The sequence below is a fragment of the Gloeophyllum trabeum genome, assembly GCF_000344685.1.
Source record: "Gloeophyllum trabeum ATCC 11539 unplaced genomic scaffold GLOTRscaffold_00030, whole genome shotgun sequence".
Classification (NCBI taxonomy): Eukaryota; Fungi; Basidiomycota; class Agaricomycetes; order Gloeophyllales; family Gloeophyllaceae; genus Gloeophyllum; species Gloeophyllum trabeum.
In genome coordinates, this window is record NW_006920439.1 from 1 (window position 1) to 17,447 (window position 17,447).

The 17,447-nt window shown below is 50.3% G+C and overlaps 6 protein-coding genes across 6 annotated transcripts; 3 read left to right on the forward strand and 3 right to left on the reverse strand.

The window, feature by feature from the left end:
* Positions 1-665: 665 nt before the first annotated feature.
* On the reverse strand, positions 666-3,259 carry GLOTRDRAFT_50901 (uncharacterized protein; the record flags this gene model as incomplete). The annotated part of the gene is made up of 4 exons (XM_007873138.1): positions 666-1,024; positions 1,078-2,701; positions 2,743-3,048; positions 3,101-3,259. The coding sequence occupies 4 exons, from the start codon at positions 3,257-3,259 to the stop codon at positions 666-668; spliced, it is 2,448 nt and encodes an 815-aa protein (XP_007871329.1).
* A 1,339-nt stretch (positions 3,260-4,598) lies between these two features.
* On the forward strand, positions 4,599-9,805 carry GLOTRDRAFT_134148 (uncharacterized protein; the record flags this gene model as incomplete). Its single annotated transcript, XM_007873139.1, has 14 exons — positions 4,599-4,670; positions 4,722-4,813; positions 5,138-5,220; positions 5,284-5,498; positions 5,589-6,206; positions 6,260-7,225; positions 7,275-7,589; positions 7,641-8,640; positions 8,690-8,976; positions 9,041-9,165; positions 9,229-9,349; positions 9,419-9,502; positions 9,562-9,679; positions 9,738-9,805. The coding sequence occupies 14 exons, from the start codon at positions 4,599-4,601 to the stop codon at positions 9,803-9,805; spliced, it is 4,164 nt and encodes a 1,387-aa protein (XP_007871330.1).
* Positions 9,806-10,306: 501 nt separating this feature from the next.
* Positions 10,307-10,726, reverse strand: GLOTRDRAFT_134149 (uncharacterized protein; the record flags this gene model as incomplete). The annotated part of the gene is made up of 2 exons (XM_007873140.1): positions 10,307-10,618; positions 10,664-10,726. 2 exons carry the CDS (start codon positions 10,724-10,726, stop codon positions 10,307-10,309), a joined length of 375 nt encoding a protein of 124 aa, XP_007871331.1.
* Positions 10,727-11,007: 281 nt separating this feature from the next.
* Positions 11,008-13,961, forward strand: GLOTRDRAFT_134150 (uncharacterized protein; the record flags this gene model as incomplete). The annotated part of the gene is made up of 11 exons (XM_007873141.1): positions 11,008-11,176; positions 11,227-11,665; positions 11,718-11,839; positions 11,892-12,192; positions 12,248-12,309; positions 12,484-12,678; positions 12,746-12,825; positions 12,887-12,963; positions 13,015-13,222; positions 13,272-13,445; positions 13,503-13,961. 11 exons carry the CDS (start codon positions 11,008-11,010, stop codon positions 13,959-13,961), a joined length of 2,286 nt encoding a protein of 761 aa, XP_007871332.1.
* Positions 13,962-14,216: 255 nt separating this feature from the next.
* On the forward strand, positions 14,217-16,247 carry GLOTRDRAFT_134151 (uncharacterized protein; the record flags this gene model as incomplete). The annotated part of the gene is made up of 9 exons (XM_007873142.1): positions 14,217-14,556; positions 14,622-14,780; positions 14,834-15,000; positions 15,045-15,335; positions 15,393-15,581; positions 15,618-15,773; positions 15,827-15,903; positions 15,950-16,042; positions 16,094-16,247. 9 exons carry the CDS (start codon positions 14,217-14,219, stop codon positions 16,245-16,247), a joined length of 1,626 nt encoding a protein of 541 aa, XP_007871333.1.
* Positions 16,248-16,710: 463 nt separating this feature from the next.
* GLOTRDRAFT_134152 (uncharacterized protein) lies at positions 16,711-17,394 on the reverse strand (the record flags this gene model as incomplete). Its single annotated transcript, XM_007873143.1, has 5 exons — positions 16,711-16,985; positions 17,049-17,108; positions 17,164-17,253; positions 17,312-17,350; positions 17,382-17,394. The coding sequence occupies 5 exons, from the start codon at positions 17,392-17,394 to the stop codon at positions 16,711-16,713; spliced, it is 477 nt and encodes a 158-aa protein (XP_007871334.1).
* Positions 17,395-17,447: the final 53 nt, after the last annotated feature.

Here is a 17,447-nt window from a genome sequence, read left to right on the forward strand (position 1 = left end):
TTGACATCAGCTTGAATGCGGGCACTCCTCCGGCAGTGAAGCCGGATGGTTCAGAGAGCGCGGGACTGGAATCCCACCCCTTAGAAAGAGATACATCAGCATGGGGAATGAACATATCGCCCAGCGAGCTAAGACGTACCTTGGGGTTGGTAGGCTGCTTGGACTTGCCAACAGCCTTTTTGATGACACGGTCGTCGGTCTCCAATAGATCGACAGCATGGGGTGCCTTCTTGAATGAACTGCTCGATGTCTTTGCCAGGCCTGGCACTGGGTCTTGCAGATCGGAATGGTCCTCCGGGAAGCCGGTGGAATGAACAGACGACCGACGGGATGTGCTCGATGGTACACCGTCCTCGGATGCTTCATCGTCAGGGACACTCACATGGCCAGAGTCGTACAATGAGGTACTGACACTGCGAGACTTGCGTCGCATCTTGGGCGGCGCATGCAGGACCGGGTCGTATTCCTCGTCGCCTGAGTCGTCATCAGGAAAAACTGAAATCACTTTCCCACAGTTTGAGTAATTTAAAGTTAGACCCGAATCTCAAAGAACGATCAGGACTTCTTTGTGATTACATGTACCCAAACTTCCAAAATCTCTGAAAGTTTGCTGAAGTTGTATCAACAACTAAGATCTCTTCCTTGTAAAAAAACAGAGGTTTGTATTACCAGATAGTCTGATAGGCATATAGACTAGCCCAATTATTTACAAAGAATGATGAGCATTTGTCCAATACATTGCTTGAGCACCAGTCTGGCGAAATATCTTCCCTACCAAACCTAGGTATCAGCTGACAAGTTTGCCTAATTTCCTTGAGGGACAGGATTGCGCCGGGTCTGGAACCATCCACTCTAGCAGGAGGTTTGTTGACTTCATACATCATATGATTCTTGCCCGCTGTTGACCTCAAAGGGCTGAACCACTCAACGTATAAAAGAGGTTCATTCCTCCATGGGGATAGGATATCTTGAGCGAAGGACTTTGGCAGACGAAATATGATCTTAACACGCCCTATTCGTGTTCCTAGTGCAATTGTTCAGCTAATATCTCAACACCTGATTATTTTATGTGCGTACCTTCCAATCCTGTGGACTCCGCATCTTCACTCACAATGGCTATGATAGTATCGAATCTAGCTTCCTTTGTACCTTCAGCAGGCAGAGCTTTCAGGATATCCCAGGGTGCTTCTTCATCATGTATGGATACTGGGCGTAACTTGAGATTATAGTAGACATCGATATGATTGAATGGGAGGATGGAGTTCTGAACGCCAGGTCTTCCATCCTGCTGAGGCAAAGTAGACTGACGTAGAAGATACCTCTTGAGCTCCTTGGTAAAGCCAGGTGCCGAGTGTCGAAGTTCGACCACTTGAAGAGCTTGACTTGCAGCAGCAGGGCGCTTAGCCATCTTCACTGCAAAGCTGGTCAAAGAAACTGAGCCTGCAACAGAAGATGGCCCAGATCTATTACGCCACTCCACGTAGCAGTCAAAAGATGTCATCTTCTCCTGGCGTTCAACCCAAGAGACCATCTGAGGGCGCTCATCACGGTGATTACTAGCCCTCCAGCCCTCCTTAGCAAAGTCAATGTGAAGGCGCTCAAACATCTCTGTATTGTAGTTATCAGTTGTTCCGAATAGGCGGATTGAATCAATGTAATGGAGAAGGGAGTGGAATTTAGGGATGTTGAAGTCGTCTCGAATACCCACTTCAATGAAGACGTGCTTATTGGAGTGGAATAAGTCCAGAGCCTCAGTTAGGTATGCCAGAGTATCATCGTCGTGAGTCTTATTTTGCGCCTGGTAGATGAAGTCCAGAAGAGCTCGTACAGCAAGAATAGCAGCTTCAGGAAGTTTTCCGACAAGGCAACCAAGGAGAACTTTCGCCATATTCTTCCTCTCGGTGCCAGAGATCTGAGACAGAGTTGAGATGCCGTTCTTGAAGATTCTAACGCCGCAGCCAGGAGGGAAGCTTCTTATTCGCCTGTCCAGCTCCTTCTCATCCATCATGGAAGTGCACCACTCTAGAATATGCTTGAAGACGCCCTGATAGAGCTGATGGAGGACATCCGGGGTGATGCAGATGTGAATATCACAGAAGGGGAAATCTTGCCAGAAAGGTTCCTGAATGGCGCCAGAGACATCATGGTTCATGCAGTACCTTGAATACTCTCTATCAGTGGTGGTTTCACTACGTGCTTCTGACATAATCCCAGTAGTCCATTCTTTTGTACGAAGAGGCGAAGTTTCAGGATCTCCTAGGTCCTGATTTCGACAGCGGCATTTAGGACAGGTCCCTGACTTCGAGCAAGTCACCAGGATCTGTTCAGGATAATCGGCAACGTAGCATGCAAGGATTGGATGAACCCTCCTAACCGCCCCATCTCCACAAATCATCTCCACTCCCTGCTGCCCAGCGTCTTTGAGAGGCTTCAAGATATGGCGCATGGACTCATGGAAAAGGCGTTGGGTTTTCTTCCTCTTCTCCTCCTTAGACAGCTTTGATGATATGATCTTGTCGGTGGAGAGATAGCCAAGAAGCATAGTCGCATGCTCAGAAGGACGACGCCTCAAGGATCTTGGTAAGTTGCCAATAGTCAGGTAGATAGGATACGCTTGCTTGCTTCCGGAGAATTGAGTAAGCTGTGTTTTATCCGTAGAGATGATGATCGGTGCAACTGTAGATCCAATGGGAAGACCAGCCTTGGAGAACGTCAGTAAACGTCTAACATCAACAGATATACAGAGATGCATACCTGAACAGCATGCCACCATTTCCCGGTCCACATCTCTGAATATGCCCGCTTTGATTTGGATGAGTTCGTATACACCTTCTTTGGTGCATACACCATAGAGGAAGCATGAGCGGGATTGGAGAGGAGGCTGCTAATCAGGGCGACTGGATCACGATATTGCACTAAGTGCTTCTGTCCAGGATCTCCAGCCAATGATATATTGGCTGACTTCCAAGGCGCACGAGGGGGGATAGAGTCAACAATCTTTCGTATGCCTCTTGTGTTATCGAACGACAGTCCCAAGCGTTCTTTGATCTGATAGGATTCAATCAAGGGGTGAAAGAGTCAGATATGCCAGCAGACATACCTCAGGAATGGCTAGAAAGCGATCAAAAGCCTTTTGCCCTGGTCCCTCCTCCACTGCCCAACGTGCCACTCTCCAGTCAACTTCAGAAGAGAACGGGAAAAAGGGATTGGTGTTGGGATTAGCACCATCTTCATGATCTGAGGCGTGCTCCTCCTCCATTACTTCATCTCCATCCTGATCCTTCTCGCGCTCACGGAAGATCTGCTTCCACTTGTCGTGAATGGTTGAATCCGTTCTCAAGATATGACCTCCTCTTGTATTCTCTTCAATCACTCGCTCCTCCTCTTCCTCATCTAGCCTGTGAGCAGAAGAACTAGGAGCAGAGGGATCTTCGAAGTCGCCAGGGGGGTTCGCAATGTTTTGGAACCAATCTTCCATATCCTGGTCATACCTGCCAGGGGAGTCAATATCACTCTCCGTCTCATTGTCTCCCTGTTCCTCAGGCTCAGGTAAGCTGGCATGTTCTTTGCCTTCCTCCGGAAAGATCAGTTCTTCTTCATCCGGAGCGCTGTTGGCCTCCGAGTCATCATCGATCTCATCACCAACATTCCAGTCAGCGTTGTCCTTATTCTTCCCTTTCCTGTACCAAGCACATTTCTGGGACATAGACAGGTGGGCATGCATTCCCTGGATGGTTCTGAAGTTCGTGTAGCAAGCAGGACATGTACGCGCAGTAATCCCAGCAAGAAAATCCATATTGGCAGGCAGAGCTCAGAAAATACAAGGTATATACCAGCTATAAGATGCAGGAGGACGCCAAGATAATATGTAGACTTGAGAGCTCAGAAAAATGACCAGTGATCAAGCCCAGGGATGCCTTAGAAATAAAGGACTTAGCAGCCAAAAGCGCGCCTGAGAGAGATTGCAGGCAGTCGCAGAGGCTCCCACGCCACACCTTAATCTGAGAGATTATCTCATGTCAAGTGCACCTCCAGGCATTCTGGTCTGCCTCTTCCCGCCAAATCAGCTCTAGCTAAGGGACATTCCCAAACCTCTGCTTACCGCCCTTGCCACCCTTGTTTGAAGCCTGATGTTTGCTTGCCAGCCTCGATTGTAAATCCCTCTGGACGCCCCCTATGGCCTTTGCAAACAAGAAAGCCCTCAAGTTGCACCTTGCGCTGAAAACTCTCATTGCAGGCATTCCTGGTCGCTTGATAAGGACTATTGTAGGGCTCTGTGTCAGAGTCATCCAGGACCTTGCAAGTTGACGTCTCCGCGCTGTCGTCACCCCTTGCACCTCGATACAGAACAGACCCTTCCCCTCCCCTGGCTCCGGCACGCGCCAGACAATGTATAAGAGCGACTTCTGCTGATCGAAGGACCGGTGGCTGCATTCTGAGGAGGACGTGGAGATTCTGGCAAGTGTCTTTCGTTTGAACTCAGCAAGGAATGCACTGATGGAGGTAGCACCGTGAAGATTACAGAGGCTCAGAAAACGCCGGTCAACTCGAGTTCGCTGTATATCACATATGTCATACGAGCAGGAGTGAGTCCTGTCATGAATACGTACGCCAAGGCCGTGAAGACAGGGCAAGCTGTTGATGCGCGGTTCATGTCCACAACTAGACTGGTAAGCTCAGTACCTTTCCCCCGAACTACAGTTGATTTAACATTCTACTAGCTTCAAGAGCTCGTGCAGTGGCTCCGCGTAGTTCTGCACGAGTACACGCAGTGTCTTAAGCTGCGCGCGTACCGCCACCAGAAGCATGTCCAGTACGAGATGTCGTAGGACGCGCTGGAGGAGCTGGAGAAGAGCGAGCGGGAGACGAGGAGACTCGAGGAGGCGCTGGACGGCGGGAGACTCAGATCGTCTGCTCCCTCGCAGATGCAAAGTGAGGGCGGCACGGCTGCATCAGCTACTTGGCTGCACTTTCGCTTCCATTCCCCATCTCTGGCTATGGCGACACCCAGGCATCCTATCCTCGGACCACATCTACCCCGGGTTTTCCCCACCGTCCAACCCTCTGGAACCCTGCACCTCTAGCAACAGAGGCACTATGATAACGTCTCAGACCAGGCTGACCCTTACCGTCGAAGAGACACTTATGCTTCGGACAGCAGCGACGCTGCGCTCAACGACGACGGATATTATGACCAGAATGGGAACTACGGGCGTTATGGTGGGTGACATGTTTTAGTGGCGGGACAGCCGCTCGACTTGACTTATTCATCGTTTATTGTAGGCAATCCTGACACCGACTCCGACGTGGATGTTTATGGCCAGAAATACGCCCCTTCGGCGGAATCGCTAGGCCCCCCGCGCATGGAATCCTCAACGCCCACTTTCGTTGACTATGGTGGTCCGCCCGGTTCTAGAGACCAATACCCTGCTTGGTCGTCGGAACGCAACATCCCTCTGTCCAAGGAGGAGAGACATTTTCCTCGACCTCACGCAGAAGTTTGGTTTCCAGCTCGATTCTATGAGAAACATGGTAAGTAGCACATGATCACTCGTTTCTTTGGCCGGCCTTCTAACGACGGAATACAGTTCGACTTCGTAATGCAGCTGCTCGACTCTAGAGCGTCGCGGATGTCACCGGATCAAGCACTACTAACATTACACGCTGACTACATCGGGGGACAACATGCTAACTACCGTAAATGGTACTTCGCGGCTCAGCTCGACTTGGACGACGCTGTGGGGCAGACGCAGAATCCGGGGCTTCAGCGACTGAAGTCCACAAAGCGCCGAGGTGGAAGGGGCGCAGAGAAGTCGCTCAGCTCTGCGATGGAGCGGCGGCGGCAGGCGATGAACAATATGAGCCAGTACGACCGCTTGCGACAAATCGCGCTTTACCTCCTGTGCTGGGGTGAGGCGGCGCAGGTACGATTCATGCCAGAATGTCTTTGCTTCATCTTCAAGTGCGCGGACGATTACTACCGGTCGCCGGAGTGCCAGAATCGTCTCGACCCCGTACCAGAGGGGTTGTACTTACGTGCCGTGGTCAAACCTTTGTACCGGTTCATCCGGGACCAAGGTTATGAAGTGGTGGATGGGAAGTTCGTGCGGAGGGAGCGGGATCATGACAAGATCATCGGGTATGACGATGTCAACCAGCTTTTCTGGTACCCGGAAGGGATTGCTAGGATCGTGCTACAGGATAAGGTACGTCTTCTCCGTCCGCCGTCTGTTGTGGTTATCCTAATCTCTGTTCCCAGACTCGTCTCGTCGACGTCCCCCCGGCACAGAGGTTCATGAAGTTCGATCGCATCGAGTGGAATCGAGTGTTCTTCAAGACCTACTATGAGAAGCGATCATTCGGTCACCTGCTCGTGAACTTCAACAGGATATGGGTTGTACACATCGCGATGTACTGGTTCTATACAGCTTACAATTCACCTATGGTATACGGCGGCGAATGGTCTGCGACTGCCCTCGGTGGCGCCGTTGCGACGACTATCATGATTCTAGCTACAATTGCGCAGTTCTCGTACATCCCCACCACCTGGAATAACACCTCCCATCTTACGCGTCGCCTCCTCTTCTTGTTCATTACCCTTGGTCTCACTGCTAGTCCTACCTTCTACGTCGCCATTGCAGTCGGGAACGGTAGGGGAGGGTCGCTCCCGCTGATCCTTGGTATCATCCAATTCTTCATCTCAGTGGTCGCGCCGCTGCTTTTCGCGGTCATGCCCTCCGGACGGATGTTCGGTGATCGCGTCGCGGGCAAGTCGAGGAAGTACCGTGCGAGCCAGACCTTCACGGCCAGCTACCCGGACCTCCATCTACAAGCTCGTGTGGCATCGATCGCCCTTTGGATCCTCATCTTCGGGTGCAAGTTCATTGAGTCGTATTTCTTCCTGACGACGTCGTTCAGTATTTCGATCTGCGTCATGGTCGGCATGAAGATCCAAGGCTGCAACGATCGCTACTTCGGCGATGGCTTGTGTCGCAACCAGGCGGCATTCACGCTCACTATCATGTACATCATGGACCTTGTCCTGTTCTTCCTCGACACTTTCCTGTGGTACATCATCTGGAACACCGTGTTCTCGATCGCGCGAAGTTTCATGCTAGGTCTCAGTATCTGGACGCCCTGGAAGGACATCTATACTCGACTGCCGAAGAGGATCTACGCGAAGCTATTGGCCACCGCGGACATGGAGGTTAAGTATAAGCCCAAGGTACGAATTCTTTAAGCTCGTTGTACGTATTCGCTGAAGAGCTATTTAGGTCCTCGTCTCGCAAATCTGGAACGCCATCATCATATCCATGTACCGCGAGCACTTGCTGTCTATCGACCACGTCCAGCGGCTGTTGTACCACCAAGTGGATGCGGGAGGAGACGGGCGCCGCAGTCTGCGCGCTCCGCCGTTCTTCATCTCCCAGAGCGACAAAGGCTTCAAAGGAGAATTCTTCCCCGGCGGGAGCGAGGCGGAGCGTCGTATATCGTTCTTCGCGCAATCCTTGACTGTCGCCCTCCCGGAGCCTGTTCCTGTCGACGCTATGCCCACGTTCACGGTCTTGACTCCCCATTACAGTGAAAAGGTACGGACGCTCTCAGAAGCGCTATTCCAGATAGCTGACCTCCACTTCTAGATTCTTCTGTCGCTTCGCGAGATCATCCGTGAGGAGGATCAAACTACCCGGGTCACGCTGCTGGAGTATCTGAAGCAGCTGCACCCTGTCGAGTGGGATAACTTCGTCAAGGATACCAAGATCTTGGCCGAGGAATCTGCGATGTACAACGGACCTAATCCGTTCGGCGCCGACGAGAAGGGCCAGTCTAAGACCGACGATCTTCCCTTCTACTGCATCGGTTTCAAGAGTGCCGCTCCCGAATTTACCCTGCGAACACGTATCTGGGCCTCTCTACGCGCTCAGACCCTCTATCGGACTGTGTCGGGCATGATGAACTATTCCAAAGCCATCAAGCTCCTGTATCGCGTCGAGAATCCTGAGGTCGTCCAGCTGTACGGCGGTAACACCGACAAACTCGAGCGAGAGCTAGAACGTATGGCTCGTCGGAAGTTCAAGTTTGTCGTGTCGATGCAACGGTACTCGAAGTTCAACAAGGAGGAGCAAGAGAATGCGGAATTCCTGCTGCGTGCCTACCCGGATCTTCAGATTGCCTACCTGGACGAGGAGCCCCCGAGGAAGGAAGGCGGCGACCCGCGCTTGTTCTCGGCGTTGATCGATGGTCACTCCGACTTCGTTCCCGAGACTGGCCGGCGTCGACCCAAATTCCGGATCGAACTACCTGGTAACCCTATCTTGGGCGACGGCAAATCTGACAACCAGAATCACGCCATTATCTTCTACCGCGGAGAATATCTGCAGCTTATCGACGCCAACCAGGACAACTACCTCGAGGAATGTCTCAAGATCCGGAACGTCCTTGGCGAATTCGAGGAGTACTCCGTCTCGACGCAGAGCCCGTACGCCACTTGGGGTCAAAAGGAGTTCAGGAGGCCTCCCGTCGCCATTGTTGGTGCGCGCGAGTACATTTTCTCGGAGAACATCGGTATTCTGGGTGACATCGCCGCTGGAAAGGAACAGACATTCGGTACCTTGGCGGCTCGCTCCTTAGCTTGGATCGGTGGGAAGCTTCACTATGGTCACCCTGATTTCTTGAAGGTGTCTCCAAGGCGCAAAAGGGTCTGCAATGACTGCCTTTGGTCGCGGTGGCCGCATCAAGCACACCGAGTATTACCAGTGCGGTAAAGGACGTGATCTCGGTTTCGGCACCATCTTGAACTTCCAGACGAAGATCGGTACCGGTATGGGCGAGCAGATGCTCAATCGAGAGTACTATTACTTGGGTACCCATCTCCCCATGGACCGATTCCTTACGTTCTACTACGGTCATCCCGGTTTCCATATTAACAACATGCTAGTTATCCTTTCAATGCAGCTCTCATTGCTCACTTCCTGGGTAACGTTGGTACCATTGGCTCATTCGAGTCTTGGTACGTCTCATACTTCCATTGATTACTTAGTCTTGTATTGACGCCTTGATCCAGTGGTTCCTCGAATTACGGAATGCTCCGCATGCAGTCTTAGGTCTTATCGCGACGATTGCCATACAACGCGCTGTCCAACGACTCCCCTTGCAAGTCAAAAGGTACGTTCATTTCAATCGACTGTTACTGCGACTGCATGCTGACATTGTATCGCGTTTAGATAGGGGGATGATTATGCGCGGCGAGCAATGTCACCCCGCCTGCCACCGTGTCCGCCCATGCGGACCTCCGCTGCGAGCAGTCGGCCGCAGGCCGACGCTCTTGATCTTCAAGTACAGTGTTTCGGTGAGTGTATCGAAGCTTTTAGTTGCTCGCGCTCCCGACTAACGTCTTCTTGTCGTTACAGGGACTTAGTTGTACGACAGGTCTTTGGTGTGGCCAGCGAGTGGGAGGAGTCGGCCGAAGGCCGATGTCATAAGATCGAAGTTCAAAGTTCAGGTATTTGTATTGTAATCGACTATATATTTGAGAGTGTACTGACATTGTACGGCTCGTAGACGGCGGTACAACCGTATACCGCGGTCAAGCTCGCCCCGCTGCCATCGGGTCCGCTGACGCGGACCTCCGCTGGGCGCATTCGGCCGCAGGCCGACGCTCTGACTTACAAATTTGATGGTACGTGTATTGTATCAGATTCTCTGCATAATCATATATTGACGTCAATTCTTCTCAGGTCACGATTTGTGGACGCCCTTGTCGGATGACGTTGGATGCGCTGCCTTGGCTGCGCAGCTCGAGTAGTGGGCGGAAGGCCCACGTCGTAACCAACAGTCGGCCAGGTACGTGTACTGTATTTGTTTAGAGATCTGATCGTGTACTGACCTGCTACGGCTTTTGGATAGGGAGACGAATGCCTACCTGCAATGGGACTCGCCTTCGTGTCTGCTTACGTGGTCCCCCGCTGCGATGAGTCGGCCGCAGGCTGACAAGTGTCGTTTCTTACAAGATAAAAGGTACGTCTTGTCCTAGTGTGCGCTCAAGGAGGAGGAGGAGGACCAGCTGCGGGTGGAGGAGGATGACAGGGAGCGCCAGTGGCAGCGGGAGGAGCTGGGGCCGCGACAGTCAGGCATCGAGAGGACCTCTAACGTTGAGAGGAGTTCAGGCGGCCGGAGGAGCTCAGATGTCTACGGACAAGAGCTGTCAAGATTTGCTGATTCTTGGTATAAACAGTAGTATATATGTAATCAAGATACATGGGCTGGAACCAATTCATGCGACGTAGGCAGATAACAAAACATACAGCTACTTCTCGTTCCCTTTTCCCTTCCCCGTGAACTCATCGCCCTGGGGATATTTATTGTGCATATCCTGGAAAGAACGATCAAAGGCGGAGTAGTTCGAATAACTTGAGTTTGGCAGGGAGGTAGGCGACGAGGGATGGCTGACGAGAGACTGGACTGGGAGAGGAGGGAGGCGTCGAATCACACGTACTGGTGCTGAGTACGTAGGAGACACCGTGATCTGCTCTTCTGGGCTGGATGAACCCACGGACGTTGAGTCATCAGTCAAGGCATATTCATCGTCTTCAGGTTCCTTTCTAGTAAGTATGATGGCCTGAAAGGAATGAGCTGGAGTTGCAGAGAGATGAATGGAACGTACAATATATCCCTTGTCCATCATCAAGTCTCGAGGGATCTGAATGTCGAAATCAATTCTTGACATGTCAATGTTCTGTAGGCGTTTCTGAATGAGTGTTCAATGAGCCTGACAAGGAGCTTACCCATCTCATAATTGCCTTATCATCAGCAATGACAGAGACCATGTAAGCAGAGGACGAGGACATAACTTGTTCTGGAGGGTAAGGAAAGAGCGTGCTGGCGCCTCTTGCACCTGTGGCGCTCTCCTGCATTCCCCTTAACCGAGACCGTGGAAAGCTTTGCGAGTAGTCGCAAACTCTCCCAGGGGCTTGCCTTTCCACTTCACTCACTTGGGGCTGGCCAGGGATGGCGTCCAACCAGGATCCTATAAATCAAGTCTACCTTACCTTGACGCCAACTGAGGCTACTGAGCTGCAGAAGCTCCTGGGGCGTTCTCTCAGTCGAAAGTCTAATAGTACCTTGGGTGGCGTATTTGAGAGGCTGCAGGCGTACGGAACTGGAATGGCTTCCAAAGGTATGTGGTGTTCCTCTGGCTAGGAGAAGTGAGGCTTATATTCTCAATAGCTCTGACAAGTGGGCGCCATGCCAGGGAACGGTCCCGTTCCGGGAAGGGCAAGCCGTATGAACGCCAAAACCCTCCAGGAGGTGCTGGCGCTGGACAGCAGGGTGGTGCGCATATTAATTGGGACTGTGCTAGGGGCACAGTGAACTTCCTAGCCCAACGTTGGCAGCAAGTTAACGTGGCCGTTGGTATACACTCGGACTCTGGGCCGTTCTTTGGGCGTTTGGCTTCCTTCATTCGTTCTGAGTGCTCTCGTAACAGCTTCCCTTCTGCTGTACACTCTGTCCTGTACAACTCATCTGGGGCCAGTGCTTTGGCGTATCCAAAGGAGGAGTCTCTAAGTGGTCTGGTTCGCCGTGTCCAGTTGTCTGAAGTGAAGAGTGCTAGGGCTAGTTTTGCGGTCTTAATAGACCAACTGAGGCTGGCAGCTCTCATCGAAACGTAAGTAATTGCAGACTCAAAATGTCTTGTCTGTTTTAATTCTTTAATTCAGTCTGGGAAACATCGGCGATGTCTATGATAAAGAAGTCTCCCAATGGCCTGATGCTCCGTCATCAAGGACATTTTACGATTGGGTTGCGGAGGGTTACAGGGTGGCAGCATTAGCTGCTGGAGGTAAGGCTTTAATCAGCTGAACGCCTACCGGAGGATCTAATTGTTATTCTAGGATCTATTTACTTAATCTTATTGGTTAGCTTGGGCGGTATGAAGTCTATGATAAGTGCTATGGCTGGCGATGTAGCCCATGCTATAGGGAACACTCTTCGTGCTCCAGAGGCTGGCTCTGCAATAGGAGACATAATACGCACCACTCTTGTTCCGATAGTTCAAGCTCTACGCTTCATTGCTCCATTTGATCTTTCAGCATTACTTCCTACGCCTTTCTTACTCAAGAAGGGTTTGCCTGGTGGAGTTGACGCCGGGGACATCAGGGCCAGTGACTGTTTCATGGACAGCTTCCAGCTAACGTGTGTCAATTTTACACTTTTTCATTATAAACACATCTAATATCGCATTCCAAAGGCACTTTAAGCTGGTGGAAAGAGACCAGGAGGTGTGGCGCCAGATATTACTTGTGCCTCATCGTTCGTACCGTGAACACATAGCGCCAAATTTGTGTGCGAACCTAGCTCTGAGGGCTAGTGACCCCCTTTTTTTGTTGTCTTCTACGTCTTCTCCTTGTCCTTCTCCACAAATGTCAAGCCTCTTATTTGTAAGTTGTTTTCTCTGTGACTGTAAGTAAATCTAACGTAGTTTAGGATGGAACTGTTTCAACACCAACATCTCCAGCAACTACGCCAACTACGCCAACTACGCCAACATCGCCAACTTCTTTGCAGTCTCATACACCATCTCCTTCTCCTTCATCAACACGCCCTTCATCACCTTTGCTCTGGCCATCAACTCTGCTAGGGCCACTGCCGGAGCAGGCAGATATTCATTCAATTACGATTGTGACCTCCTACGTTCCAAGTCACCCAGATCACCAAAAATGCCCGGTGGAAAGAGCGACTACTACAGATTGGACGGATCGCCAAAGAGAGCTAGCAAAGGAAGCTCTTCTCAATCCTCCATCTACATTTGAGGGCTTCTGTGAAGAGGTGAGCACATTCATATTATTAATTGAGTTCTCTTACTGATACTCTTATCCCCTTCACCAAGTTATCAACGCTTTATGAAGGCGGTACAAAAATTGACAAGGACAAGTATCTCTACGTCCCCAGGAACCAGCTTCCTATGTAAGCTCTCATAGATCTCCGCAATACATAACCTGCTGATAAGTAACTTAGGGGTGCCAATGCTGTACGTTTGGAAAGTCTAAGTGGAGACCTGGAGGCGTTGTTGTGCACTGCTATGCCTGAATCCCTGAGGCAGGCGCTCAACAATGGGATTGCCGCTGCTCTGGGCAGTAGTGGTGTACTCAAGGAACGTGACTGGGAAGAGGACGGTTTATTCGAAGCGCTTCATTTTGCCTGGTATAACCGCTACAGTACCAAGGTGAGTAACGTTTGCTGTTTCTTTAAGTCTAGTTCTAAGTACCATCTAGGGGAATACGTCGGCAAACAATGTCCATCCTTGCCTGTCCAAGAGAGAAGGGATTGAAAGAACCAATCACTTCCAGTTCACTCCAAGGACTTCCACCGAAGCCAGAAAGTTTCCAAATATATATGAGAACTTGGTGAGCGCTCTATGTGATGTATTCGCCTGGGTTGAGGGCACTGTGAGTGACCAGCACAACGTTTTGTAATATATAATTAACTCCTTATGATTTGATCAGATTCGCAAACTTGTTGGGCGTGATATTGAGATTCAGATGGAAGTCTCCAACTCTCTCCCTCTGAACTCCAGGGTTCCACTCTTCCCTTTCACAGGGCTGGTCTTCAACTTCAATGCTGCGTCCAAGGCTCACAGGGACAAGAATGACCTTGGCTTTTGCCTGGTTCTCCCCTTTGGCGATTATAAGGGTGGCCATCTCTGCCTCCAGGAGCAGGGCTGGGTTATAGACCTTCAACCAGGGGATTTTTTAATCTTCCGTTCATCTGGAACTACTCACTTCAATCTGCGCTACAAGGGCATTCGAGGATCAATAGTCGGCCACACAGATAAGGAGTTTCTGAGCTGGTTAGGTGACTTCAACGGCTGGAAGGACAATATTTACCTTTCAGCTAAGCGTAGGGAAGGGTTTGATGAAGGGCAAATTGTTGGTGAAGGCGAGGACATTTTGCGCCATTTTTAATTGATGCTTTAATCGTATTTTACTATATTATATCAGAGCTTATTATATATTGGACGGCGAACTGGTCCAGCGCTTATTTCGTACAGTGAATTAAGTTTTCCTTCTTGCCTCCCTCTCTCTTCGTACGCTCTTGATCTCTTGTTTTACTGGGACGCCCTCTGTAGTGCATTTCTTGTGCAACTAAGGTGAGCTTATGTTTCTGAAATGCTCGGTTTATTACTTATAACGCATCAAGATATGGTTCGAACTCGTGCTATGCCTGTGGAGGATGACGTGCCTGACGAGTCTGAAGAGCAAGAGACTTTCAGCGTCGCCTCTGTAAAGTCTAAGAGGGGGACCCCCAAGGCAACTAAGAAGGGTGCAAATCAACCTGCAGCGCCGAAGACACCCAAGACGCTGAAGACACGTAAGGCACCCAAGGCTACGACAACCAAGGCACCTTCCAATCAGTCGACCTCTAGAGAGGCATCTCCGTCCTCTGCACTAACCCCCGCTGAGTTGCGCGTGCTTGCCAAAATTGAGAAGAAGTTGCCCGGCGTACTGTCTTCTGCTCTGAAAGGGCCAAAGCCAACTGGACCTGATGAAAAGCTGGCTGGTACGTATTTCAGCCTGTCCCCCTTTACTAATCATCTGATTGGCTTCTCCTCGTTCTCATTGTAGCTATTCGTAAGCGTTCCTCTGCCTTGCTTAACCAGGAGGATGAGGAATGTGACACCGACAATGAAGAGCCAAGACGAAACAAGAAGAAGGCTCGCCATCAAAAGGAGATGCAGCTGGATGATGAAGAGCAGGAGCTGTCTGGCCTACTGGGAACTAAAGGTACGTACTATCTCTTCTTGCATTCTGAGCTTTCATTCATTTCTACGATATAGACCACGTAAATGAGGATGAGGAAGATGTTGGCGAAGGTGAAGAAGTTGGTGATGAGGACAGGGAGTCCAGGGAGGGTGATGTGGATGGTGAGAGTGAGGGGGCCGACAATGGTGAGGACGGTGGAGATGAGGACACTGATCTCCCTGATCATTTGAGGGAGGCAGAGGTACGTTGCACCACACCTAGTGAGCATTGCTAACCGCCATAAAGTTTCTGGTAGAGGAGACTACGACTGCATCTCAGAAACGAAGAGAAGGGAGGAAGCACGCCGTGACCCTGGGTTCTATATCAGATCCCTCTCTCAGAGACCTGGCTGATCGTGGCAACAAGGTGCTTCAGAGTCTTATTGCGACTGAAGATGCTTTCCCTGCAGATCGCCAGAAATTTACAGAGAAGGCGATAGCTGAGGCAGCATCCGTCTCTCGGGAGCTCAACGACGTATGGAAGGAGCTTAGAGTAAACAAGAACCTCCAGGCTAAGAAGAAGCACGTCTGCGACTACGTATGTCTGATATTTACTAGTACAGATGAGTCAACTGCACATTAACGTTCTCTCCAGGTCTGGAAGGGTGCAGCTACCATCAGAGGTGTTGTAAGAGACAAGGCAGCTGGCCAAGTTGGCGGAATGTATTTGGTTCCAGGAGGTCTTCCCAAGGACAAGCTCCAAGAGCGCGTAACTTGGCTAACCCAGGAGAAGAAATACCGCTTTGGGTATGGCGACTTGGATGTTGAGGCAAGTTATCTTTATGTTCGTGAATATTACCTATTAAAACCTCCAATTTAGAAGGGCACTCTTGACCTCAACAAGCCCCTTTCTAATCACGCCCTGGAGACTGTTATCAGAGAGGTCTGGTTCTATTCATCAAAGGCGGATGGAGTGAAGTTTTCCGAACGTTTCAAGAATATACCAGTGGCTGTCTGGGCATTGGCAATGACGGCGGTGAGTCTTGGACTATTATTATAGACCTGGCGTGTTCTCAATGCTGGATGTAGATTGAGGCTGCCATCAATGATTGGTCCGAGGGCAAACACGTCAAGAAGAAGTTTGCCGAGGAAAACTGGACTAAGAGGTAACTGATAGTAAATTGTATGCAATGCTCCTCACACGTGTTTTAGCTACAAGAGTAATCTCCGCCACGTCAACAGTATTGCTAACAAGGCGCCCACCTGGTTTGACATGTTCTCAAAGGGAGCATATGAGAGCATCTGGTAACGTCTCCCCTTCACTGATGGGGTCATATACTAATCGGTGGCTTTTAGCAAGAACAGCGACCTTGACATGGATTTTGATGAGGACGCCGATGAAATTGATGCTTTGGTTGACTTTGACGCTCTGGAATCCTTGGCTAAGGCTGGTGCTGGTGTTGCTGCTCCATCTACATTGGCTGGCCCAGGTGCTGTAGAGAGCGGTTGATCTTGTGTTGTTACTAGGCATTTCCCTCATCTTTTTCTGATAAATTGCTTGTGCTACATTGCTTCCAATTTCTTCATGTGTTATCTGTGTTATTGTTGTTCGCAGCTAGCATAGTTCTGAGCATTCTAATACCAGCTGATTTCATGATATCAATTTTCTTTCCTGAATTAACCAATGCAAGCAAACAACACTAAGTAGCTGAAAGACTCCAAAGTGAGGAAAGAACTGAAAGACATGAAATCATTGAAACAACAGAGGTCAGTGCATCACCTGAAAGAAGCTAATGGGACTCAAAGTACAGCTCTCTTTCATCAACCTTTCAGTACTTTACTAGACCTTGGAGTACTCTAAAGTACCGCCAAAAATTCTTGAGTACTTTAAAGTAGGGGGGTTGTCTCAGGACCCTTTAGGTAGTTTCCACACTTAGAGTGGTTTAAAGTAACTTAATTACTTCAAAGTGATATCACTTTTTCCTGATGGTAATGATGTCCTTGAAACAGGGGAGCCTTGATGGAACAGCGCTGAGTACAAATATCGATGAGGGAAGGAAGACCATCACCTCAGACTGCAAGGCCTCAGCCAGAGAACGAGGAGCCATCTGCATGAGCTGCTCATCATCAGATTCCTCTGCTTCCGCCTCGCGCTGGCCTTCCGCGTCATCGTCGGCGTCCACGTCATCGACATCCGATGGCACGCTCGAGTCGTCTGAATCTGATGCAATGACAGCGGGTTTGTAAACTGGTCATCGCCGTCAGTACACAGTCAGTGTGCAGACAGCATGGAGGAGGGAACGCGGCTCACGGCGACCCTTTGCTGCCGGTGTATCGGCCAACGTCTTATAATTGTCCACGGAGGCAGAATCTGATGAATAGGTAAGACAAGGAGGACATGGTTGGACGATAAATTTATCGCTTACCGTTCTTGGTCTTTTTATTTTTGTTTGTGTTCGTGGGCGCCATCACAGAGCCCGCACGCTTCCGCGTCGCTCCCTGAGATTGCATCCACACTACCATGACACCAGGTGATTCATCACTCGACGATAACGAGTGAATAACAGTACGTACCGCGGTTCTCAACAGCCTTCACTTTGGCGTCTCGAGCAGCTGTTCGCACACAGTGAGTCTGTTACATTACCGGAACAGCGCATTGTGTGCTTACTCGTAGGTTTAGCTGTAATTTTTGCATCTTGTTCGTCTCGAA